At 39.4% G+C, this 27,686-nt stretch overlaps 1 protein-coding gene across 1 annotated transcript in view; it reads left to right on the top strand.

Annotated features, from left to right (window-relative positions):
* COL15A1 (collagen type XV alpha 1 chain) overlaps positions 1–27,686 on the top strand; it is a gene marked incomplete at both ends in the record, with an annotated part of 180,159 nt that overhangs the window by 58,318 nt on the left and 94,155 nt on the right. Inside the window, 3 exons of the mRNA XM_084260640.1 lie at positions 24,003–24,550; positions 26,365–26,439; positions 26,882–26,977. Coding sequence (XP_084116766.1) covers positions 24,003–24,550; positions 26,365–26,439; positions 26,882–26,977 — 719 coding nt within the window. The remainder of the gene's footprint in view (positions 1–24,002; positions 24,551–26,364; positions 26,440–26,881; positions 26,978–27,686) is intronic.

The following is a 27,686-nucleotide window of genomic DNA, read 5'->3' as shown; positions in this document are numbered from 1 at the left end:
ATGCTAACTGAGGCATTTAGCAGATGATACTTTGCTGGGCTTCATATTGAGAGTTAAGAGACATTTCTTAATCAGTGAATTTGATTCAGAAGCTATCCAATAAATTCCCATTCATTTTCACCTTTGAAATGAAGACTTAGAAGGGAACTTTAGAACTGCTTTTCAGTAGCATGACTATCATAAACATATGTGATGAAATTAAAAAGACATGGAAAAACAAGTGGAGAAGGATCGTGTTTAGGCAAACAGTTAATCTACTTCCTCTCTCAGCTTGGGATGCTCTTGGAAGTAAGGTAGAAAAACATGACAAGTATTCTAACGTAGTTTCAATTTACCTTTTCCTAGATCTAATTTTTCCAAAGTTGAAACTGTGTGCATTCCTTAAAGGATTGTTTCTTTCCTGTAGTGGAGAATGGTTTAGTTCACCAAAGAGAGTGAACTCTTGAAATATTCCTAGTACCTCAATATACAAATGATGGGGTTATATGTGTAATGTTTACATGTTCTGTGGATTTTATCAGACTTCACCGTTTTCAACGGAAAAGAAATTGAAAAAACAGACTGAAAGTCTGTCAGACAATTTCAGCAGTCAGGACCCAATCCTCTGATTGGGCTAAAGGATTTATAATTCTAAATAGAATTAGGCTTGTGTAATTATAGATAATTATGATATTGAACGAACAGCCTGTGAAGTACTATCAGAATACGATCTGGAAATCAATAAGTATATGTCTTGCAGAGTGACTAACAGAAGAGGCAAATGCTGTTTATTCATCTCAAATAGTATATTCTACTTATTCAGGATGCTCAGAAAGCATTTTTATTATTGTAGTCATTTTCCATCACACAAAAAAAAATGGCTAAATTATTTACAGACTAGGAAGTCTTCACTTATACACTCTAATGTATAAAAGAAGAGTCAATCTGGAGAATTTATGTTTGGAGTTGCTAGTAGGTAATTTTCTCTGCTCCAGACTATTTGTAACATAGGAGGGAGAAATCTGTAGACAATTTTATACATGTGGATTAAAGGGAGTCCACTAAACTGGCTTTAAAATTGTCAAAATCCAATCTATTCAGTTGCATTGTTGAATAGCCACTAGCATATCTAGGTTTAGATAGATGCACAAACTTTTTCTATAGTACAAGAAAGGAGAATAATAGTGTGGTCAATATCTTTTTAAAGTAGAATAAGTGGGTTTTTTTCAAAATGTTACCAGTTTATGGAAGCATTCAATTAAAACATTGCTGAGGAATCATCAAAGTTCTGGGACTGTGTTTTAAGATGTGCTGAACAACAGCGAAGATTTTTTAGTTGATTCAGTTTTTTGTAAGCTGTTTTAGGAATAAGTTACAGGAATGTGTTCTGCTTCAGTAATTATGAACCACAAAAAAATGTGGTTCCATGATCATTAATAATTCTTCTTATTAATAAAACATTATCTAGTCATGAAAAAGATATTTCACTGGTTCAGATTTTGCTATATACTTGCATTTGATCCAGATCAAAGTGCTAGAAATGCGCAGTCCAGAAATATATAAATTTCAACTTAATGGTCAAGGGTCAATTCTACCATATTGGCTTTATAGCACCAGTGAGGTGACAAACAATTCTTGGCAGACTGTAAAGGCAGTCTATATAAAAGTAAACTAGAAAATGCTGCCTTAACCTTAGGTGGCTATGATATCTTTATACAATTTCAAAAATCCTGGTATCTATATTGTCTTGTTAAACTACCCCACCGTTATAATTCAAACACATTTGGCATGGCTTCATGTTTTATTTTAAAAAAAGATAATGTGCATCAATACATCTCTTAAAAGAATTACTTGTGTATCATAACAATTTTTTTGTATTGCTTTAATGGATTAAAATGGTTAACTAAAAAATCTGTTGTGAAACAAACACAAAGAATGTGCTTAAAAATAATCAGAGTTTACAAGCCATTTGCAGTCCCTGTTGAACTAACTTTTTCTGGCCTATATGAAGTCTCCTTTTCGCTGAAAAATGGCAGTTAGTTAATTTCATTAGGGACTATTGTAAGTAAATGTCACAGTCCTGTTAGCAGTTAATGATCCCTCTATAAAATAAATTTTAACTTATATATGTTATTTTTCCAGTTGAATGTGGAGGGCATGTACTTTTTTCCCCCCCCTCACTTTTCAGTATGTTATTCCTCTGCCTTGTGTTCACTATTTGTTTTTCTTCAAGAGACTAAACCACAACCATTCCTACTTAGAAGTGCTCCCTATTTGTTGTATTTAGGTGCAGCAAGCACGCCAAAGAATTAGACTTGTATTTTCATTCTGTCCTACGACTGGACTAAGTACAAATGCAAGTGCTTATTTCAGACTTCTCTTAATTGAAATAGATGAGCAATAAATATCCAGTCTTTAGTCTGAAATATCTGTGGCAGCCACACAGGCAAAGCTGGATCAAGCAGCATAAGGTCCTGCTGTTAGCAAACACTTCACCAACTGCTTCAAAACTAGACTGAGCTGCTCTTGTTCAGGAAAAAAAAAATCTGCTGCCACATACTGTTTTAATGTTTATGGGGATTCCAGAATGGTTGCATAATTTGAATGAATTTGGCATACACGTGCATTCTGAATCGTGTAGCCCCGGAGAGGAAATTTTTATCATTACAAAGTCACAACTGGATAAGTTAAATTTAAAAAAAGAAGTGTTCTTGTCTTCAAGGCCAGGTTGGATGGGGTTTTGGGCAACCTGGTATAGTGGATGGTGTCCCTGCCCATGGCAGGGAGTTGGAACAAGATGATCTCTAAGGTCCCTTCCAACCCAAACTGTTCTGTGATTCCAATTCTGTGATCTAAACACATGCGCACACACACATGTATTTCAGCAACGTTAATTGAGAACAGAGTACAGGCTTGTAGGCATTTGGTGCGTCACCCTGCTATCATGGTTAACTACCTGAGCAGTCTGGCAGTTTGGACAGTAAGAGTTATTCAGGCCTTGGTTTTTAGACTATTACTCCTTAGCAGCATGTTTTGTTGAAAATAAAATGGGATATCCAAGTGGGAAGTCAACCAGTAGTTATCTTCATTATGAAAAATATCTTGAAATAAAAGGATAAGAAAAAAATGGGTAAAATAAATATTTTAATTTATTATCTAAATACTAATTGATATTTAATAGATATATATTATTTTTAATATATGTTAATGTATGGCCTATCTGGATCCCTTTTCACCTTTTTTGTCTCTCAAGAATTTAACTCCCTTGCCTGCAAAATGTGGTTGGATATTTTCTGTTTCCTTTGTTTTTCAAGACAATTGAACAATTGTTCTACAATTGTTGTACTGTTAGAATTAGTAAAGGGTGAAGGAACTGTGAAGGAAGGCTTAATCATCTGTTGTAATCCTGTCTCTTGGTCATAGAACCATATTATCACAGAATGGTTGAAGTTGTAAGGGATGTCTGGAAGCCATCTGATCCATCTGTGTTATGTAGTCAGGGCCACCTACAGCCTGTTGCCCAGGATCATGCACAGGAATTTTTTTTTAGTATCTCCAATATTGGAGACTCCACAACCTCCTTGAGTCACCTGTGCTAGTGCTTAGTCACACTCACAGTGAAAAAGCATTTCCTCAGGCTCAGAGGGTTTCCTGTGTTTCAGTTTGTGCCCATTGCCCCTTTTCTGGTCCCTGAGTACCACTGAAATGGTTCCAGCTTCATTTTTACACCCTCACTTCCAGTATTTATATACATTAAAAAGATTATAATAATAAGGTCTCTTGTGTCAGGTCCTTGACATGCCTTTGAGAAAAAATATCTAATAGCTACAGACATATAAGTCTTCAAAGGACACAAACTCTTTTCTCCAGACACATTTCCTGCAGGAAACGTATGTGCATAAAGAAGCTCTGCCCAGTTCCTTATCACCTGTTCTTTGCTTTCAAGGAATTCTTTGCCACAAGGTGAAGCCTTTGCCACTGTGATCAAACCAATGAACCACCATCTTTTTGTTCTTTCCTTTTCAGACTGGCACAGACCCCTCTGCTGGGTCACAACTTGAGATATCTACTCACTGCTTTTAAAAAACTCATCTTTATTTTCTTGCTTATCAGAATTCACTAGGTCACTTCAGGTCACTGCAGATATTCACATACCTGATACGAGAGTGTAGCCAAATTCATTAACATCTATATTACTTCGGCTCTGTGGTCATGTAACAACCACAAAACTTCAGTTGCAGAAAGATCCAAGATAAATGTCTTGCCCTGTTGAGTCTGAAGTTCTGTAGTTGCATACCATAAGCCAAAATAAGTTTTAGATTATTTTTCTTACTTTAAAATAGCATAAACCCCCCTATACAGGACCCCACAGGCTGTATCAACTAGTTCCTTGGTGTTCACTTGCTTAGCAATTCAGCTGCTAGATAGACCTCTGAAAACTGACCTGGCTCACAAGGAAGTTAATCTTTATGGAAAACTTCTTAGGGAGGGTGTGGGGAAATTGATACTTTTGATCTCTGTATTGTAAATTTCAGTGTTCTCATTATACCTTCTACTTTCAGCTGATCGTGTAAAAATGTAATTTATGTTTCTGTGGAACATATTTAGCATTTAAACATGTGAGTGATGATTAAAGAATAGGGTGATGAAATAACTGATGAACACAAGTTTGGTTTTACCGTCAACCATATGTTTCTACATGTGCAAAGTCTCAGTTTGGGTATTGGAAGTAGCTACATTATTATATTCTTATTATTATATTGGGAGTAGTTACATTAATAAAATTCTGCTGCACTGGCAGGAGCAGAACTACCATAATTAACCCCATCTGAAAATTAGGTATACCTCTTTGTTTTTCTAACAACTATAGAGCTTGTGAGAACCAGGAAACCAATTTGAAAACAATCTTCCCTCCTCAATTTTCAGACCTGTTTTGGGTTTAATGCATTACCATATGATTCTGCTATTACTTGAATTTCTTTATTACTGCTGCACTTTCTGTATAGAGTAGCATGTAAAAAGAAGATCAAAACTTACTGAGTGCCACTAGAAGTCCTAATGTTTGGCTTTCAAGGGGTGAACCTGAACATGTTGAGTTTTTTGTCAGTAGGATTTTTATGATCTTCTGGACGACAGTGAAAAGTCAGTGAAGCTACACACTGATGCAGGGAGACGCCCCTACTCTGTTTTCTAAGCAACCCATGTTTATCTATTGAACAATTAACTTTGAAGGATGACTGAAACAGCTTTGGATTTTTACACTTATTTCTGTCTTGTTAAGCACAATTTCTGGTACTTGGTCTTTTATTATGATGCATTTTGCCAAGGGATGAGTTGTGATTTGACAGTGGAATTCGCAATAAACAGATCTATCAATATAAACCTCTTTAGCACAAATATATCTAGATGCATCAGTTTCAAGGTTTCTCATATAGAAGTAAAGCTGAAAAAGTGTTCTTATTTGAAGCATATCCTCCTTTCACAATCATACTGCCTGCATACACATGTTCCGGGGGGGTACTCTACTCAGTTATGGAACATACTTATTTCTCAAATACTTTTGCCAGAAGAATATGTTTTGTCTCTTGATTCCAGAGCAGCCACGCTAATCGGTGCATGCTCAGAAAAGTCTACATGGGTATTTTTATTCAATTACTAGCACAGCTTGTAAAAGAAACCAAAAAAAAAACCCCATATAAGCCTAATGTTGTTTTCAAAGACTGGTAAGAGAGTGGGAATATCTAGATCTTCACTTTAGATTTTCTACTCAAATGCAAGTAGGGAATAGGAGAGAGAGGTAGAGATTTGGAAGATCAGTCTGACGTTTTTGTTGACAAGAATGACAGCACACTGAGAAAAGACTGAATACTTAGATGCCTGTCGGTCTTAAACAAGCTTATTACTGTTCACAGGTCTAGCAGTAGTTTGCTTGCACAGCATATGCCACAGAACAAGACTAAGCTGTGGTACGTTCTCAAAGCATATGGCTGCAGCACTACCTAAAATATATTTCAAAAAGCCTAAGGTTTGAAAAAGGGCCTCCTGAAGCTGGAGCTCAGTGCATTGGATGGCACATCTTTGTCCAGTGTATTTGGAAACAAGCTGCTACAGAAAGTCAGAACAAAGTTGGAGATATATTCAACTATATGTGGTATGGTGATGAAGTGATTCCAGCTGGCGGTGGCAAGAGCAAACCACCGAAAGGATCTGGAGAACTCACTGCTCCAAACTTAGAAAGCTTAGCCATTAGCCTGCATGATGTTTTAATTTATACTACCTGAAGGCTTCTGCACATCAAAGTGCATGCTTTAGTTCAGACAATTAAAATTTATGCCACATGGTTTACACATTTTTGCTTACCACTAGTGAAGTTAGTGAAACCATTGTCTTAAAATACAAATTCAGAGGATTCAGACAATAAAAATGAGCAAAGCCTATAATCACAGCAAAAAATGCCAACAACCTTGAGCTTTGATATTTTCATTATGTGGATTTCTTTTTTTTTTTTTTAATTTCCGAATATTCAGTTAAAATGAACATTAACAAAACTGCAATAAATTCTAAGGACATTACTTCTTCTGATTCTCATCATTACAATAATAACCTTTGAAATTTAAGTCAGAAGTACATTTTTTGTCAAGTAGCTTTTTGAAAGCAGAAAGTCAACATGCCAACAACACACATGCAAATCAGCTATATTCCTCAAGTTTGGGATAGCATGCTGTTGAGACTCATCTGGAATGACTGTCAACTGTATATTAAGCATTAAGACTTCAAAATAACTGCTGTGAGATACTTTTATCTTTCTGTCTTCTTTTTTTAGCTCTTGGATCAAACAAGATTTGAGTAGACTAAAAATGTCATATTCAGAAAACAAGAATCCTAGTATTCTTTACATACTTTGGAGGAAATTAAGTTATTTTTGGCCATGCACATGTAAACAATAATATATTATTTGTGTGAAAAATAGAAAAAGTTAATTTCTTTCCCTTTGGTCATACAACTTTAAATCCTGAATAAAATCTAATAGATAATTCAGTTATTCTAGACGTAATCTATTGATTAATCCATGTTGTGTACAAGCATTGTGTACAACCATGTGGAATAATATATCTCATAGCGTGGTCATGGTCACATTCTACATAGAGTCATCTTGGAAAAAAACGGTGTTCCACTTCAGTTAAAAGTGTGGGGTTAAAATATATTTTTTTAAAAGGATGATAAATCTCATTTATAGATCTTATCATGCATATATTAGCCTTTTTGGAGCTGACAGAGATAGAAGTGAGGATGGTATAGGTCTATACCTGAACATTTATCCTGAATTTGTAGTATTTACGGTTGTGAAGAAAGTTCCTGAAATGTACATAATGTAATGTCTGAGTCTGTGCACATTTCAAGCCAGGTGAAAGTAAAGTCACTACACTGATTCATACATCTGTATGAACAGGGTGAAAAGTCTGAAATATCTATATCCAGCACATGTCTTATACTAAGTTCTAGTAGACTTAGTTTTATTTCACTTTTCTTCCAAATAAAACTTCCATGTTTTTCATGGAGATAACAATTCCCCTAATAGGTGCTTTACAAAATACTTATTTATGAAGTTTTGTAGCTAAAATCAGGTTTGCCTAGTTCACTTTTGCATGGTGTAACGTGTGAGGTCCGCAGTGTGAAGTCTGGGTTTGTAAGTAGTAAAAGAAGTTACTCCACTGAGCTGAAGAAAGACCCTGCTGTATTTGCGTTCAAGAGAAGAGCCGTAGGCATGTGTTACAGTGATGGATTGAGTATAAGGTGGTTTCACAGGGAAACACGGCATGTATAATTGCAGCATGTCTGTGCCACGGTTTCTGAGTCTGCTTTGAGTCTGAACTTGTATGCACCAAATTTGATGGAGACACAGGGGCCTGACAGCCGTTAGGTTTTTACAGTTATCACGGAACAGGAACAGAGTAAGAGTGGGAAATGCTATTCATGCCTCCACTAAGAGACGTACTGTTTGGAAAACCAGAAGATTTGCATACGATGTTTTAAACGCTGGAAAAGCTTTAGTGAGTGCTTATCCTTTCCCAGCCCCAGAATCTCATCACAAGAAATAATTCAAGTCAAAATGAAGCACCAGCAGTTCCGTTGCTCACAGCACATTCATATTCAGGTGGCCAGTCTTCCACTGGAGCAAAGATAAAAGTGGCCAGCCAGCTGCTTCTCCAGATGCATACAACAGGTTATAGTGGGTGGTTGCCATGCTACAGAGCTGAGAGAGTCCTCTGCAGTTTTTTTTCCAAGTGTCAAAAGAACATTAAAATAAATTGACAAAAATCCAGCAGCCTTTGTAAGCAACAGGAAAGGGCTCTTGCTTGTGTAAATGTGATCTGTCTTTAGCAGACAATCACTCAAGGAAATCTGTCCTGAGGTGAAAAGTAGCCCTTGAACAGCACATCTATTACTGTCATAGCTTTCTTAGCCTTGTAAGTTTCAATGGGAAAGCTATGACAGCTGAAATTGGTCAGCATTTAGAAAATTAATGTCAGAAATAGTGAAATAATATGATGTAATCAACAAGATGATGTAACCACCAGTGATGTAGTCAACCATGCTGTTTAATATCTTTATTAATGATATTGACAGTAGGATTGAGTCCATCCTCAGGAAGTTTGCTGATGACACCAAGGTTGGTGGTGAGCTTAACATGCCGTAGGGATGGCATGCCTTATAGTGGCCTTCCAGTATACCTGAAAGGTGCCTATAAGAAAGCTGGGGAAGAACTGTTCATGAGGTTATGTAGCACTAGGACAAGGGGTAACAGTTTTAAGCTTGAAAAGGGGACATTTAGGTTGGATATTAGGAAAAAGTTCTTCAACACACAGATGGTAGGTCACTGGAACAGGTTGCCCAGAGAGGTAGTGAAGGCCCCATCCCTGGAGATAATCAAGGTCAGGCTTGGTGGGGCTCTGAGAGATCTCATCTAGTGAAGGGGGGTTGGACTAGATGACCTTTAAAGGTCCTTTCCAACCCAATACATTCTATGATTCTGTTATTCTGAACTTTTTGACAGAAGTGCATCTAAAAAAGCTTTCTGGTCCCTGGATGAATTTAACACAGCAGCCAAGTATCCTTCTGCAAATTGTACTTGCCTATACAGTTTCTGACTGTGAACACTTTGTCTGGCCCTATGCTGCCATTAACAGTGTGCTGTGAGATGTGATACTAATGAGTCAGTTTAAAACAAGAAGGTCTTTCACTTAGGACTTTAGCCAGGAATTGAACTTAGAACTTCTTGTACCAGAGATGACATTTTTAAAATATTTTATTTAATCCATTCAGTGCATTCACTGGGGAAATGAAAAACCACAAGCATAATAAAAGCATATGTGATTTACATTAAGATATAAAAGTATTACAGTGTAGCTCTTGGGAAATAAAATTCTTGGGAAAAGGAGGATGGAAGAAGCATGATTTTGTTGGCTGGACTTTTTTTTTCTACATGTTTATTGGTAAATTAATGCTATAAAAGAATTTAGTTGTAAGAAATATAAATGTCCAATACAAGACATATTTTTAGATTTTACTATTTCCCTATGATCTACCACACAATAATTTTAAACTTCTCTGAATCCAGACATTTTATAATGTCAAATCTATTAGCTACTAAATCAAATAGTGTAGAGAATATACTTAGAAGTAGAAAAAGTAATAGTAAATATCAGGTACACAAACTGACATTTAATTATGAAAGGGATGCTCCTGGAAGACAACAAAAGTCTTCCTAAGTTGTTGAAAGTAAAACTTCAGTAGCAAATTTTCAAGTCCTTTTGCTTAATGGAAAATAACAGATAGCTTAGTCATCTGAGAGAGGAACACAGTCCACCAGGTCTCAAAGTGCTGTGTAAGAATCAAGGATGCATGGAAAAATCCTTTTGTTTTCATTATCTTAAGAAGTCCATAGCCCTTGATTTCAACAACAACAACAACATATCAAACCCCAGTTTGATTTCCAATATTTTATTTTTCCGTTTTTATATAACCTGACCTGGTAACAAGTGATTTTCCACTCAGACTGGTGGAAAATCTCATAAAGCTTTGCCTAAAGCTCTGATAATGTTCTATAAATGTATCAGTCTCCATTACACAAGAGACTGTGGCAGGCTGTAGAAGCTACACAAGGACATCAGCTACTTGTTTCTCTCATGTGCCACTCTCAGACTCCCTGCAGGAGCCTTTCCAGCTATATTTGGGACAATGCTCAGACGTTCTTGGGTAGGCTTACTTGAGGCTCTGCTTGCAGTGTGAAACTGCACACCGTATACAAATTTGGCCTCCTGAAGGCAAGCATTACCACATGTACAAACTCTGGTTCTTAACATTGTGATGGAACAGATGTCATGAAAGTGGTATGAGCAGAGAGCATGACGTCTGTCTCCTTACAGCAGCACTGACTACGCAAGTGATGGCGCGGAGCAGGATTCTCAGACAGGAGAGAGAATCCTGGATCATTCAGAGTGTCAGAGGAAAAGTGGAAAGGAGGGCTAAATTGCTCATGGGAAATATAGGGAGATGGTAGTTGTTCAGATAATTTGATTGAGCTAAGAGATATAGTGTGGCAGGTGTAAGGAAGAAAAGAGTATTTCTGGGTGAAGGTTTCTTATTTTCATAAAGCAAATTGTAGCCCACGGTTCCCATCTTCTCATATCCTTTTATGCCCCTGGTCGAAGGACAGAAACTTGTACTGGAGATGGGGACTAGCAAAGAAAGCAGGAGCAACTGCAGAAGCTGCTGATTAAGTGTTCTCTGTCCTGGCATCTGGTTTAATCTCTTTATATGGGATGAAAATTTATATCTAGGTCAGTGTGCCAGACTATGTCAATGTCTTTAAATAGGTGTCTGTTTTTCCACATATGGGCAGAGACTCTCTCCTGGCATGTACAACTGTTGTATCTAGGAAAGTGTCAGACATCTCTCCCAGTATTGTAAAAGCGAAGTCTCTTAATCATCCTAGAAATACATATTTTGGCAATGAGGGTGTTTCTCATGGCCTTGTGAGAATTTTCTCCCCTAAAATCCAAGATAAAAAAAGAGGGAAAGAGGAAACAAGAATGGTAATGTTGGTTTTTTTCCCTATGAAACTACACAACTGACTTCCTTGAATGTATTTGGTCTGATTTCTAAGGTCATTGTGAAAGGAAAAGTGCAGGGTAATAATTCACATCTGTTTGGTTATGAACAAATGTTATAATGGAAATTAAAACATACACTAGCTTAGATGTTGTAAAATAGTGCACGCAGCAGACATCAAAACTGGTGATTCATAAGCAGTGTTCTTTCCTAAACCAAAGCTTCAACCTGATAGATGAAGTGCTGTGTTGCTACCTAGTGGTGAAATGCAAAAGCTCCTGCTCTCCTGCAATCGTTAAAGGCTTCTTGTCCTTCTAGCTGGCAATGGTATTGTCTGTATCATAGAATTATAGAATGCATTGGGTTGGAAGGGACCTTTAAAGGTCATCTAGTCCAACCCCCCTGCAGTAATCAGGGACATCTTCACTAGATGAGATCTCTCAGAGCACCATCAAGCCTGACCTTGAATATCTCCAGGGGTGGGGCCTTCACTACATCTCTGGGCAACCTGTTTCAGTGATCTACCATCCTCGTATTGAAGATCTTTGTCCTAATATCCAACCTAAATCTTCTCTTTTCTAGTTTAAAACCATTACTTCTTGACCTAGTGCTACATGCCCTCGTGAACAGTTCTTCCCCAGCTTTCTTATAGGCACCTTTCAGGTACTGGAAGGCTGCTATAAGGTCCCCCCAGAGCATTCACTTCCCCAGGCTGAACAAGCCCAACTCTCTCAGCCTGTCTTCATAGAAGAGGTGCTCCAGCCCTTTCATTATTGTTGTGGCCCTCTTCTGGACAAACTCCAACAGGTCCATGTCCTTTTCGTGTTGAAGGCTCCAAATCTGGACACAGTATTCCAGGTGAGGTCTCACCAGAGAAGAGTAGAGGAGCAGAATCACCTCTCTCGATCTGGTGGCCACACTAATTTTAATTCAGCACAGGCTATGGTTGGCCTTCTGGGCTGCACACACACATCGATGGCTCATGTCCAGCTTTTCATCTATGAGTACCCCCATGCTTTCAAGCACATCACCTCATAACTTGCATGGACCCTGCACTTGTCTTTGTTGAATGTCATGAGGTTCACCTGGGCCCACTTCTTCAGCCTGTTCAGGTCCCTCTGGATAGCATGCCATCTCTCTGGAATGTTAACTTCACTCCGCTTGGTGTCATCAGCAAATTTAATAAAGATATTAAACAGCACCAGTCCCAGCACAGACTCCTGAGGAACACCACTTGTCAGCTCTTCACCAGCTGCCCCAGCATGGGTCACTTCTATGGGTTGCAGTCATGTATCATAGAATGTCTCTCAGTCTCTCAGGCCCAAACTGCTCCAGCCTGGTCCTCCACCGGGTCACTAGCCCCTGCTCAGCAAACTTGCTCCAGCGTGTATCTCTCTCTCTCTCACTAATCTCTGTGTCTCTGTCTCTCTCCATGGGCGGCAAGTGCTGGCAGAGGTTTGCTTCGACACGTGTTACAGTGTATTCTTCATGTCTCCACCTGCTCTAGAGTGGGGTCTCAGCCTTTTCCATGGGCTGCAGGGGCACACTCACTCCACCATAGGTTTCTCCATGGGCTGCAGGGGCATCTTTCTCTACAGCACCTGGACTACTGCCTTCCCCCCCTTCTTCACTGGCCTTGGTACCTGCACAGTTTCTTACATCTTCTCACTCCCTTCTCTGGTGACAAAAAGTGGCTGCTTGCAGTTTTTTTCTCCTAAATGTGATTCCCAGAGGTGCTGTGACCGTCACTGATGCACTCAGACTTGGTCAGCATTGGGTCCGGCCTTGAGCCAGCCAGTGTTTGCTCTGTTGGGCCTGCAGAGAGCTTCTGGCTGCTTCTTGCAGAAGCCACCCCTGCAGCTGCCTCCTCCACCAGAACCCAGCCATGCAAAATGATGACAATGACAAACATGGAAGGTGGTATTGTCCACTCCGGCATGGTTCTGTCCACTGTCATGTAGGTCAAGGAAATAAAACCCATCAGGTTCAGTCTTAGAACTGGGCAGTCACTTCTCCAACACTGCAAGAAGACCCTTCCCCCTTGGCCAGGATGCTGGCTAAGGTAGTGTATCGAGAACCCCTACCTGGAGAGGGGTAAGTGAATATTTGATATGCTTTTAGTTTGTAGTCACAGGTGACTGACTAACACACGTGCAGTATTTAGTGCACTTGTGAGTTGTGATAGTGTGTTCCATGAATCTGCTGTGGCTGTAATACTGAATCTTGTGAATTGCCTGTGGGTGGTAATAGTTCATTTTGTGACTGTTCTGGGTCATAATACTGTATTTCGTGACTCTGTTGTGGCTACAATAGCATATTTCATGAATCTCTTGTGGTTGCAGTAAGTGTAGTCATACTGCTAAACTGCAATAGTGCGTTTCTCCATTGTATCCAGAAAACCTGCAGTAGTGACATATTGAATCTACATGTGGTTCTCAAATAAATTGTTTATTTGAACTCTGCAGGTGAGTGTCTTTGCATCACAGCATGTACGTAGTAGTAGTTAGTCATAACAAGAGTAGTATTCATGTGCTACTCAGCCAGATAGCCAGATCAGATACCGGACGTACCACAAAACTTCACCTCAGATAACATAAACCTGCTTGTCAACACTACACAATGCTTGTTGCACTGTAGCATCAGGGTACATTGACAGCCTGTGCCATGCATAATAACTGAGCTCTGTGAAGAGATGTATGATATCTACTTCTTTCTGATAAAATCTCCGATGTCCCTTCCATTTCTATGCATGCTTGAGGAAGATACTATGCAGTAAGATCACTTGGATCCTTTGTGTGCACACAGTTCTAATCTTGGCAAACAGCAGCAAACAAGACATCATCTGCAGTGCACAGCAACTTCACTCAGCTCTTTACAAAACAGAAACCATGTGATGCACTCACATGTGCCACTTGCTGAGAATTATTATGTTAGGTAATTCTTTACATACACGAAAACAATTGTACTTACTTGACAGGTGAAGGCAGAGGAATATGCAGAAGGCTGCTCCACAAACTTCTTTACCACATTCTACCACTCAGTTTAATACTGAGTCTCAGATCTTCTCACCAGCTTGTACACAACATAGGCACAGTACTAGGTCATCATTTATGTTTATTACAATTTCAGTGGAAAAAATATATTTTCAGGATAAGTTTTTGTGGGTTTTTTCTCACATTTATTAATTGTTGGTATATTTGCTAAATAATATTTTGCATTTAAATTTTCAAAAGGTGTATTTAATCCTGTTCATTTATCACAGGGAAAGACATGTTTCTCAGTGGAATTTGCTTCTTAAAACATGGGTAGCACATTACTGCATCCATCTCCCTAGTACTATCTCAGTTGTGTTCTGGTAGCAGAGCAACATATATTGTGTTGATCTGTTGTAGTTTTGCGTGTCTGGGTTCTGGTGGAGGAGGGGCAGGGAGTGAGTGAATGGCTGTGTGGCTGTTTCAGCTGCCAGCAGGGTTAAACCACAACAGGCTCTTGATCCTTACTATGTCCTCTGAGACTACTGGGATGATCTTGAAATAGGCTTCAGGCAGTTAAAGGCAGCTATCTAATCAGCTGAAGCATGTATTCAAGATGGAACTGGCCAACTAGAATTTATGTTAACAGGGAATGAAAAGTGCATGGAAGAAATTTTAGGAGTGGTAGTTTGCCTAAGGAATTTCTTAATTGAGTATAAGTGTTCCATTACTACCTCTACTGACAGGGGGCAAGGAGAACTCCTGTCCCATCACTTTTCTGAAATACATCTGTATCTGTCAAAGCAGATGATGATGAGTAACAATTCTGTCACATAAATAGAAAAAGCTCTACTTTTGATTTAGAGAAATTGTTTGTGGTCAGGTGTATAACTTCTACATGCTTGTGACAATTAAATTAAAATTAAATTAAATTCTTAGAATGAAAGAATCGTTGAGGTTGAAAGTGACCTCTGGAGATCATCTAGACAAACCCCTCTGTTCAAAGCAGGGTCAACTGGAGCCAGCTACTGAGTGGTCCAGGGCTGTGGTGCTACTGTTTGCCTTGTTCCATCTTCTCAGTATCCTGAGAAGAACATGTTATGAACTTCCTCTTATGATCATTACAGCAAAGACTGCCCCCAGCTTTCAGGTCCCCCAATTCTTTGGTTGTAAGTATGAGTCTCAGCATCCCCTCACTGGCTTCACTTACATGTCTATTGGAAAGCTATCGTTAGTGCACTCCAGAAGTGTCCTGGAGTGCCTGTGCCCTGCTGTATTGCCCTAGCAGTCTTCCAGATTCACAGTAAATATTTTGCAATGTTTAGAGGGCAAATTATTGTTGGGGGGTGTGGTGAGGGTGGGAGTGTATGATTGGCTGAGATTCTTTTTACAGAGAGGTATTCCTGCAAGTCTGGAAATCTTTTTCCATGAAAGGCACCTTTACATATTTGCCTTTGCTTTTTGCAGAAGTGCACATGCAAATCTGAGTCCTGTTTCTCCTTTTGACACTTTCCCCTGTACTTCCTACACAGCTTCCATTTCTGGTTCACATTCTTGCTTATGAGACCTTTTGAGCCATTTAAGTTACCCATGAAAAGTACCCATTCCCTTTTCTTGTGCTAAATCCTTTGTGAATCTACCAGGTCCATAAGTTCTTTCTTGTTCTTTACAGTCACATATATGCCTACACATGTGCACACACAGTTGTTCATTATCATTAAGTAGACAATGGATGGGTTTTGGCCTGATGACCTTTTGGTTAACAGCTTTGCCACACCACTGTAGCTGAATTTCTCAATGTTTTCCACTTTCAACTTTCATCTATTCCTGCGAAGAGAAGGACAATAACTATTCAGAGTCTATGATATATATTTAATATACTATACTGCTGTTGCTCAAAAAATGGAAGTGTTCTAAACACCGATTTTTTTTCTAAAAATAGAAAAAGCAGTTTATTGAGTAAGTGTGCACATTATAAGGCCTTGGTTTTATATACAAAAAGCATAAAAATGTATGTGAAGGATCTTCTAGACAAGCAGCTAACAAAGCAGTAAGAAAACAGTCCAGTATTAGATCAGAAAAACTGAAAAAATTACTTGTATGGAAGACAACATTAGCTTTAAAGCACTGCAATGAAATAGTTTCTCAAACAAGGTAAGATGGAAAAAAAGGAAGAATCTTTTTTGCAATATAGATGCACATTTAATGAGCTGCATTTAAAGACATACATTTTTTTCCAGTAGAGGGCAGAAAAGCCCTAAATGCAGGAATCGGCAGAAAGTGTTGGAAAACGGCTTGCACAAAAGAATGTCGGGTCTGAATTTGTATGTCCATAAGTACCGCAGCTCCTACTGACTGTAGTCTTACTTTTGGGTGTCCAACACCGCTATAAAGAACTTCTGAGGTTTCCTTAGATATCTGGAAGAAAATGCTTCATCCTATAATACAAATGTATTCTAGCTGTTTTCCAACAGCTTATCAATGGCAGCGAGAAATGCTTTCAAGCTGGGTAAACAGAGCAAATGCTTTTGTTCTTGAGAGCAGCAACGACATAAGCCTCTCCTATTTCATGTGGCACACCGGGAACTGTGTTCAAGTATTTTCCTTATTTTTCCCTTTGAAGTACTTGATCAACTTTTATTTTGTAGATGTAGAAATACTTCCCTGCTTTATATTATTGCTGTAAATGTTTCTTGTTAACAGCAAAATAAATACATCTTTGGGAAGAGGGAAGAAGACGTTTTCTTGCAACTCAACCTCACAACTGCAACCAGTATAACATGATGCTCTATTACAGTTACAGTATCTCCTCAAATTCAGATTAGAGACAACATAGGCTGTGCACTGCACCACTGAGGGAGCAATGGTTTATTTACCCTGCTGGAAAGGGAGCTTACAACCTAGGTTTGTGATTATTTATACTGGAAGAGGACAGAGAAGTGAGGTTAGCTTGACTCAAGTTTACAGACACAGAAGTAATTAGACACAGAAGTACCTATGTTGGCTTCTCTGAGCCTGGTGTGCTTTTGAAAGGCAAATACTGTTATCCCATTGCCCTAAAAGAGTATGAAAAGGAGTTCCTAGCAAGGCTTGTGCAGCAGTGACACAAGGCATTCTTTTGCAGGATGCAGAGCCAACTGCCATGGAGTGAGTGGGCTTTTATAAGCATGGGACACAAGTGTGGACAGCAGCTCTGATAAAAGAGTATCTGAAGAGCCACAGAGGAGAAACACTAGCTGAACTTAAGTTATAAATTAAAAATAAAGGGAAAGTAATAATTTCATTCAAAAGTCAGGACCTGCCCCACTCCCATCCCTGGGCCTCTGGAGCCATCCAAGCCCTTCATTGACTGAGTTAAAAATAGCTGCCTGTTAAGGGTCATTAACCTGGAGCAGCATTTGGTTAGATGTGGCAGCAGACATACCTGAATAATTGTGTTAAAAGGCATTTATAGCTAAAACCATGATGGATGAAATCAATGTGACAATCCCAAAAACATGAGCTGACTAAATATTGCCATTAAAAATTAAAGATTCAGGGAAATATATCACAGTCCTTAATGCGCAGCTTCAGTCCTTGAATTCACATACTTGAGATAGTTCAGCCTAAGTATTTTCTTACAGCATGGAAGAGAACAACACTCTATTTATAATTTTCTAGTTCAGCATGGGTTGGTCTCACAATAGAGTGCTAATTATTTCCTTTTCCTTTTGCTCAAAGGACTTGATATCAGTATTTAGTTTCCTTTTTTTTTCTTTGTTCAGACATAAACCTTTAAGTTCTTGGGTATTTTTTTAAGAAAAGGCAGGCAAATTTAGTCTTCATAATAAAGTTGCCTTTACTTAGAACAACACATATGTCACTTCACCTGCACTTGTTAAAAAGGGTAAACAATTATCTGGATCCAGTGATAAAGACAATGTTAGTCTGATGCAAAACCTCCTAGGTACACAAGAGGTCTTCCTAGTAATTATAGTGGTTTGATATTGGTCGGATGAGGCACGATGTTGTAATGGTTTTGGATCAGGCCCATCATTGAGACTACCCTGCTCCACATGGGAAAACATGAAGAAGTAGCAGCTGGTATGAGGTCATGCGTGTACACAGTCCAGAGAGCAGATCTGGGTTTCTAGATTCCTGAAACAAGGTCCAATGAGGCTCTGTGCCCCACCTAAATTGACCAGACATTTTTTCTGTGTCTGTTTTTTCAGTGATTCAGTGATCTTTGCCACTGCTCTCAATTATATAGTACAGATGTAGCCTGGCCTATGGATATGTCTGTCATCTGCATCCATATACTTGAACTCAGATCCATTTCCTTTAAGGATTCATCTAGATTTTAAGAGATTAATGTGCCTCCAAAATCTGTTAGGTTAGAGGAAATAGCATTTTGGAATCATTGGTTACTCTCTGCCCTCTCTGTAAACAACAAATGCATCTGAAAGAAGGCTCCTAATCTAAAACTTAATAAATTAACCTAATAAGATAAATGGTATGAATCTGGGCCTTTCTCTGCCTCTGCCTCCATTCCCATTTATAAAATATCATAGAATCATACAGTATACTAAGTTATAAGGGACCAATAAGCACCACTGAGTCCGACTCCTGGCTCCACACAAGGCCAGCCAAGCCAGAGCATGTAACTGAGTGCATCGTCCAGACGCTTCTTGAACTCAGCCCAGCTCAGTGCTGTGACCACTTCCCTAGGGAGCCTGTTCCAGTGCTCAACCACTCTCTCAGTCAACTGGGACCTCTAGGTTAGAGGTCTAGCAATGACATCAGCCAGATCCCTGAATACCCTGGGATGAATCTTATCAGGGCCCATGGACTTACATGGATCCAGGTGGAGCAGCAAATTTCCCACAAGTTTGGGATTCACCAGGAGTTTATCATTACTGCAGTCATGGGCCTCCCACTTGAGGCATCTGAAGTACCAGAGCCCATCGACTGTGTTGAAGATAGGCAAAGAAGATGTTAAAGGTCTCTGCTTTGTTTATGTCCCTGTTAGTAAGGTGAACGTTCTTACCAAATAATGAAACAATGTTGTCTCTGGTCCTTTTCTTGCTGTTAGTATATTTAAAAGCCCCCTTTTTAATGTCTGCCACAGTATTGGCCAGCCTCAACTCTAACTGAGCTTTGGCCACATGAATTTTCTACCTACAAAGGCAAACAGTGTCCCTGTAATCCTCCCATGTTGCCTGACCTTGCTTACATTGGCTGTATGCTTTCTTTTTCCACCTAAGCTCTATAAGATCCCTGTTCTGCCAAGCCGGCCTCCTGCCCCACATGCTTGATTTCCAACATTTTGGAATTGCCTGATCCTGTGCTTTTAGGGGGTGGCACCTAAAAAGTTAGCGTTGATGGACCCTGATGCCTTCAAAAGCAATTTCCCATGGTACCTTACCAACCAGTTCCCTGAGTAGCCCAAAATCTGCTCTCCCCATATCTAGTATTGAAATTCTGGAGGCAGTTTTCCTCCTCTCACCAAAGATTTTAAATTCCACTACTTCATGGTCACTATGGCCAAGACATTCACCTACCTCCACTTCCCCCACAAGATCTCTGTTCACAAGCAAGAGATCTAGGAGAGCACCTGTCTTCATCAGCTCCCTTAGTGCCTGAACAAGGAAGGTATCATCATTGCTTTAGGAATCTCCTGGACCTGTTTGTATTAGCTGTGTGGTGTTTCCAGTTAACATCTGGCAAGTTGAAGTCCCCCACAGGGACAAGAGCAGACAATTTAGAGGTATCTCTTAGTTCCTTGCAGAATGGCTGGGAGTTGCTGCGAGTGCATCTCCAAGAAGGGACATATCATCCCTTTGGTCCCCTCCTCTGTCTGATGGCAACAGGATAGAGGAACTCTGCCAATTTCAGAGTAACTTGCAGAGCACCCCCCGCCCCAGGCTGCCTCTCTTGTGAGGATGACAGGAGGTGGCCCCACCAGTCTATCTCCCTTTCACACTCCCTGATGCTCCTTAGTCATTCCACCTCCTCCCTAAGCTCCACCACCATGCTAAGCAAATCATCCACCTGCTCACACTGCATACAGTCAGTATCACTGCTGCCCCCAGACAGCAGTGACAGGCTGAGGCACTGTCTGCAGCCAGAGATAGACTGCGGGTTTGGGTCACCACATTCTTTCTGGTGATGGTTTTCTGACCATATGGTGGAGACCGTAGCTGGTTTTGGTTCTTCAGGACCCATGATGACCGTTAGATGGGCTGCCCACACCCTCCCTGCTCACCCTACCTGTGTGAGCTACCATGTATACTGCTATGCCATGCCCTTCAAACATGCTACACCCTGTTTGCCCATCATGTTTGCTGCACTCCCTGGGGGGGGTGCTCTTATACAGGATGGGGTTTGGCCACCTTCACTCTTGTCCCCACCCATGCTGAGTCAGAGCCACGTGTTGCCAGAGCTCCACATTGCTTGCCTGAGTGGGGTAGTAGAGCCTTAGAAACCCTCTCCCTGCACTTTTTGGTTTCTTTTGTCACTGTTTTATCCATTGAAGGAAGGACCAGCATCGCAATTCTCCCTTCGCCTCGGTGGCTTTGCTAAAATACATATATTGGGTTTGTGCTTTAGTAATTAAAGAAAATGTAATGGACCTCCAAGCAGGTGTGGCTTTTTTCTTTCCTCTTTACTTCACCTCTTGTGAACTGGGGAAAATTATTTTGGATCCCACATGTTTGTGATTCCACCCTGCCTAGTGTATGGGGTGAAGGTGAGGTATGTTTCTTTTGTGCTACACATGCCTGACCATGTAGCCCCATTTGGGGTCAGATGAACACCAAGATTTGAGTCACAGTATCTGTCACTTCACAGCTGTAGTTTCAAAATGTTCTCATTAGTGTCATTTCTATACTGGCAACTGTGGTTTTAGGAACTTCTCCAACCACTACTCTTCTACTCTCAACATCATGTTTCCTACTACTTCTGTAGCACATCTTCCAGTGCCCCAGATCTAGGAAATATCAACATAAGTGGGATGAATTCTGGATTCTCTCCAATAACCAATGGCTTAGTAGCAATACATATTTGAAACAAAATTATACTTGTGCAACATAGTGCTCTGTTGGCTTAAAGGCACTTAAAATAGCATAGCATTTACATACTGATTTAAGGGAATAAGAGAGAACTTTTACTCTAAGATAACTGCAGCAGGCGGACATGAATTTAACAGAGATTATTAAATGGGAACAAAAAATGCAGCTGTAAGTCTATATTCTGCTCTTAACTGTAACTCTATGTCCTGATAAATCCATTAAGATTTGGGGATGAACTGTAAGTACAAAATTTGGCTAAAAGCTTCTTGTTTTGCTTTTCTGTGTCCACTTGAACACTTACAAATCATGGAAGAAAGCTTAAAAGTAATTTTATAACCAATCACTTTGAAATTACTCTCTAAAGTATTTTTTAATTGTTTTGTATATTTTAGTTTCAAATCATGAGTCTGGGGGAAGGTCACTGTCTCCCTTGAGGGATTAGACTGTAGGCAAAGACATGGAATTGTCAATATAATTTTCCTCATATTAAGATAATTTTCTAGTTTACTGTGTTCAATTTCATCCCATTATCTTCCCTGTAACAAAGGACTCTCCATGTAAGCAGTTAATATGCACCCGTTCTGTAGTAGTCTGGAAACCTCATGAGTCAGTGGCACATTAATATTTTAATGAGTAAAAACTATGGTGAGAGCTATGAAGTTAATTATGCAATTTCTCCTTCTGAATGGGAAATTATCTTGCCCAGATTGACCAGCTAATACAAACATATGAAGCTTGGAACCATCTTTTAGCACATACTGGGACAGGGGAGAGATACAGGTATTGGAGGTAGAAATAGGTCCTGTGCACATGAGGAAGAACTTGAGGTATTCCAGGCTGCCACAATGTACTGGGTTGAAATGAAAATAATGATGCAGGACACAGATCTTAGGAAACGAGGTGTTTCAAGTGCTGAGGCAAAAGTTGTTTATAATTACATGTGTACATCCCACAGTTTTATATGCAACCAGGAAATTTCAGCACATATTATGACCAGAGTGTACAGGTTGCTGTTAAAATGAAAGTCAACTCAGGGTGAAATAGGGATGGATCTGGGGATGACTTGGCCCTTGACAGGTAGGCTGAACTAGGAGCCAGCTCCATGTCTATCATCACTGGCTTACCTGTAGGCAGACTGGGAGCTTGTTTTCAGGTTCTGTAAGCACGTGTTCAAAAAAGAGATCTGGGGGCTGGCTCAGATCAGTTGTCCCTAATGAATGTATTAAAAAATACGCTGGCTTTAGCTCCTCTTACCTACAAATGTCTGCAGTGTTAGACTTGAGTTCTCCCCATGTTGTGTTGAAAATTCAGTGACCGCAGACCAAGCTAACTTTGCTTAATGCTGTCTGGGGATATTATCTTAAGGAATTTTCATGATGAAGAGATGTCATCACAAGGAAGGGCCTTGGTAATACTAGCAGTGGGAGCCGTAGTGGGTGGCAGTTGTGTAAAAGAAGCACCTTGCCACTATGGATACTCTTCTAGACATGTTATTTAAACTTCATGTCGTAGAAGGGAAAAGTAAAGTATAAGACACAAATTCATTCTGTTCTTATTGACATTTCAAGACTGTTCTACCACAAGACCTCTGTTTTCCATGTTACTTTTTTATCTGGTTGAGTTAATCAGAGAATCATGGTAGACCAGTGTGTGAGGTAGATAAAGAAAGGAAATGCAAAACAGTGGTTCTAAATACATTCTTTCTTTTACCCAGGATCTGAAGAGTTTCAGCAGAGGACATAGAGAGAAGCTAGGATGCATGTGATAAAGACAGTTATTTAAAAATCTGACTTTCTTGGAGCATGGAGATGATTTTTCATGTCTGCTGAGTCATGAACCAGAGTTTATGAGTGATTATAATATTATATGAAGTAACTCCATTAACATACTATCTTTGCTTCCACATAACACAAATACTCTTAAAAAGGTGAAAATGTACACCAGTAAGAAGAATTAACATTTTTAGATAAAATGAAAAGATTAAAATATGAGGTCGAAGGGTAATGCAAAAGGATGAAAGGCTTTAGATTTGAGTGGAGCTCTGTATAGATTCAGATCTGAATCAGTCATTACAATAAAAAATTAGGGGGTTTTTTGCTTGCTTTTACTTTTTAGCAGGAGAAAATTGGTGAAGGTTCTGTTTCTGTTATGCTGCTAGAGTATGCCTTCCCAAGGTTCTAGTTAAAATTGGGTGATGCTTAGCTGTTGTCATTGCTCCTTCATTGCCAAGAAGTTGTTGTCTCTCAGGGTGTGTTTGACAGATATACTTAATTCTGTGTTTGCCAAAGCAAAAACACTCTCATTTAAAAACTTACTACCAATTACTGAATAGTATTTGTTACATACGCAGTGCAACTAAGGGGATAAATTTGAGAATAAGGGCATAATCTGGCATCTGTTGTAGAAGAAGATAACTGCAATGGCTAAAACAAACCCACTGTCATTTTTATCCTGCATTTTGTGAGACATGTTCCATGCTTCTTAGTCTACGAGGCTAAAGGATCTCAATTTATTTGAGGAAACAGAAGGTTGCTCAACGTTTACTGAATCCACTCTGCAAGCACATTCAGCACTGTTTTTGTAGATTATGGAGAGCTGAAGTAAAATATATATTGTAGAAACTGTTTTCACCAGGTTTTTTCACCAAATGTTTACATGCACCTTTCTTTAGTATAGGAGTAGCCATAGTCAAAGGACAAAGGATGACACATGTACTTAGCTAGCTGTGTTTAAGCAGTAACTGAGCTGCAGCCTAAAGTATTAGAAGTATGCTACTGGTGTTATACAACACTGCATTATGAGTTTTAAGGCCTTACTTAAATAAATTTTATTAAATGGACTTGTGCACCTCAAGAATAGCTAACATGTTTTTTTCTCACACCCTTTACAGAACGAGGCTCAAAAGGACATATCGACCTCACAGAGTTAATAGGAGTTCCTCTTCCTCCTTCTGTTTACTTCGTCACCGGCTATGGAGGGTTTCCAGCGTACAGCTTTGGTCCAGATGCTAACATCGGTCGACTGACAAGTGCTATTGTACCATTGCCTTTCTATAGAGATTTTGCTATTGTAGTTACAGTGAAACCAAACAGTGATCGTGGAGGGGTGCTGTTTGCCATCACAGATGCTTTCCAGAAAACTATTTACCTGGGAATGAGACTTTCACCAGTTGATGACAGCACGCAGAGAATAATTTTATATTACACAGAGCCTGGTTCCCATATCTCCCGAGAGGCTGCTTCATTTAAAGTGCCAGTGATGACAAACAGGTGGAATAAGTTTATAGTGACTGTTCAGGGAAATGTTGTTGTTTTGTTCATCGACTGTGAAGAATATCAGCGAGTTCAGTTTCAAAGGTCAGCTCAAGCCTTGGTATTTGAATCTGGCTCTGGGATATTTGTTGGTAATGCAGGAGCCACAGGACTGGAAAAGTTCACAGTAAGTACTGAAAAATTCACATTCCTCAGTATTTTATGCTGTACTGTCTACCCAAGAAAGTCTGCTTACAATAGTCATATCCCAAATGAGACTGGAAATTAAATATCTTGTATTTTCTATACCAGCAGCACAGATATATAAACTCTGTCTTAAAATGCAGATGTTTCTAGAACCTCAGAAGTTTATTAATGGTCCAGATATTAAGCTTAATGCTCAATTTGAATACTAGGAATTTCAAAGTAAGTGTAGCACATAACTTTACATGCCTTTTTGTAATGGGCAGATTTAATTTTCTTCTGAGAATAATACCTTAGTAGAAAGTCAGTATTTTAAGCTCATATTAGTTAGGTATGTTTACTTTGCATTCAATATCAGGAAGGGAACAATCTCATAACAGAAAATATCTGGAAGACAAAGCTGAATTCTAAAATTTAAATATTATTTGACACTTAACAAGTGCTTTAGAATAGAATCAACTGAAACCACTACTACAAGGCTACCAAGCCTTCTTATCTAGAATGCAAATCCTTACTACTATATCCCAACTGTAATTCTCAGCCCTTGAACTTCCAAATAGAAATGTGGAAGCTGTCAATATGCATTATATTCACTCATTGTCAAACTGAAAGGGAAATGTCATACTTTTTTCTGTCTTCTTGTACTTCCCTTGTACTTCAAAACTTGTACCGTATTTTGTGAGATCAATGTCTCTTCTCCGCAATTAGTAAAGCAGCAGAAAACTGAGTGGAACCTTTGCTTTAGAGAAAAAGATGTCCTTTCCAAAGTTCAAGTGTACTGGCAGGTTGTGAGCTGGTAAGGAACAAGGATAATATGCTTTTAACATTTATCTGAGTGGCCTAAGCACCTATAATGACACAAATGTATTGATTAGCAGCAAATAAGCGGTCAAACAGGGTATGGAGGAAAAACTGCCTGCTGGGTCTGCCTTTCTTAGACAGATGTAGTATTGCAGATGCCTGATTAGTAAGCAGGAATGAGAAACATTCAAGAAAATGAGACCACTGTGGTACCCCACCTGAAAAATACATATGTGGTGGTCAGTTGCTGTGATTATCACCAACGAATCTGCAAATATGGTGACAGGAATGCATGGCAAATTACACTGTAAGGAATTTTGACTGAAATAGGCTGTTCTGTATTCTATATCAAGACACAAATTTAATCCAAATGTTCTGATTGGTTCAGTACTACTAATTGTGACGTGTATCTTAGTCTTGTTCCTTTATTTCTTCATGCATTATATGTCACAATTGCTTTTGGATGGAAAAAAACTAAATGGTTGATTCTTCCTTGAGCTCTGTTTATGTGACAAGAACAATTTACATCAATTTCCCAAAAGAGAAACAATGGACAGCAGATTGTGCAAATGACTCAGTTGCTGGTTTGCTGTGGCTAATGGGAAATCATGTGTCTAAGGCTCTGGTGGCCAGATGCAAAAGTACACAACTGTATCAGATTTTATGTAAATAAAAGGAATTTCTATCCCTCGTGCTTGTAAAGTAGAAACCAGTAAGCAACCAAATATAGCTGAATCAATGATGATACCAGATTCTGCAAACTAGCTTTAACAGACAAGGAAGCAGTAGGCAGAAGACCAAGAGGGAGACTCTAATACCTCATACCTACCATCTCTATCATGGCAGACAGCCATGAAGAGTCTGGGATAGTTTGTTGATTTGTTTCATTTCTAGCCCCTCCCCTCCACCACGCACACACACACACACACACCCCCCCATTTTACACATGCTACTTAAAATACTACATCCTTGAAATGGTTTTGTTCTTTCATGTAGGGTTCAATTCAACATCTGACAATCAAATCTGACCCAAGGGCTACTGAAGAACATTGTGAAGATGATGATCCTTACGTGAGTATTCTTATAAATACTTCTTTATCTTCAGTGCCTCTGAGATTTCAAAGTAATTAGCCATTAGATATTTTTCTTAAGACTAGAACCACAGAATCATACAATACACTGAGCTGGAAGGGACCCATAAGGATCATTGAGTCCAACTCCTGTCTCCACACAGGGCCAGCCAAGTCAGAGCATCTGACTGAGCATATCGACCAGATGCTTCTTGAACTCAGTTCATCTGTAAACACTTTGAGAAAATAAACTATGACTTGTTTTCTGAAGGGTCGTTTTTATGAAATGCTGTAAATGAAATAATTCAACATCATAATGGCACTGAAGCTTCACCAACTGAAAATAAAAATGTTTCTTCTGCATTGAAGCAGCCAATTCCTTGGAGATCATACTTCTTTTTCTTGACTTTATAAACTTGCTATCATCATTGGGTTTTGTATAGGCTTCAGGGGACAGCAGTGGCCATGGCAGCATTCAAGAACATGAAGATGTTTCTGAGACACAAGAAGCCCTTGCACCTTCTCATCTTCCCATAAGGGTAAATGTATTTGTTTTGTTTGGTTTACATTTCTGGTTTAATATTACTTTTTTAGATAGCAAGGTATGGATTTTGTCACTAGCTTTTCATATGTGGCAACTTCAAAAGGTACCTGTGAGAACAACATGCACCCTTCCATAAGAATGACTTCACCATGCCAGATTAAAAATCTGGTATATTTGACAACAATCAGCAACCACTGCTTTGGGAAAAGTGTAATAACAGATAAGGAATATAAATATAACATCAGGAATACTCTTTGCTGTGCAACAATTTCCATATCAGGAAGCACTAAAGCCAGGAACATACCTGTATTTAGTGGATCTCAGCAGAGGTTTTTGCCCTTGAATTTCTTCCCTGTTTTTTTTTTTTAAACCCACAGGAATTTTACCATCCCCAGCCTCCTGCTGCAGAGCTCCTTATCTTATTTAATGACATTTTTTGGAAGGACTTTCATGTTTTCTTTATCTGACCATGTGTCCTGCTTCTGGCCAGGCCAGAGGTAACTTCCCCAAGCGGCCAGCACAGGTGAGCCGAGCAGGCCCAGGCTGTTTTCCACACCACGGGACGTCATGGCCCTGTAAAAGGGGCTGCTTAGGGAGGGGTGGATCTGCGTGGCTCCAGGACAGTCCAAGTTTGGTCAGGCATCAGGTCGGTCACTGCATCAGTGCAGCACTCGGTGTTGTCACCGCTCGGGTGGGTGCCGTGC

Source organism: Gallinula chloropus, assembly GCF_964237585.1.
Source record: "Gallinula chloropus genome assembly, chromosome: 2".
Taxonomy (NCBI): domain Eukaryota; kingdom Metazoa; phylum Chordata; class Aves; order Gruiformes; family Rallidae; genus Gallinula; species Gallinula chloropus.
Note: the sequence above shows the minus strand (reverse complement) of the source record. Positions and strands in the feature narration are given on the sequence as shown.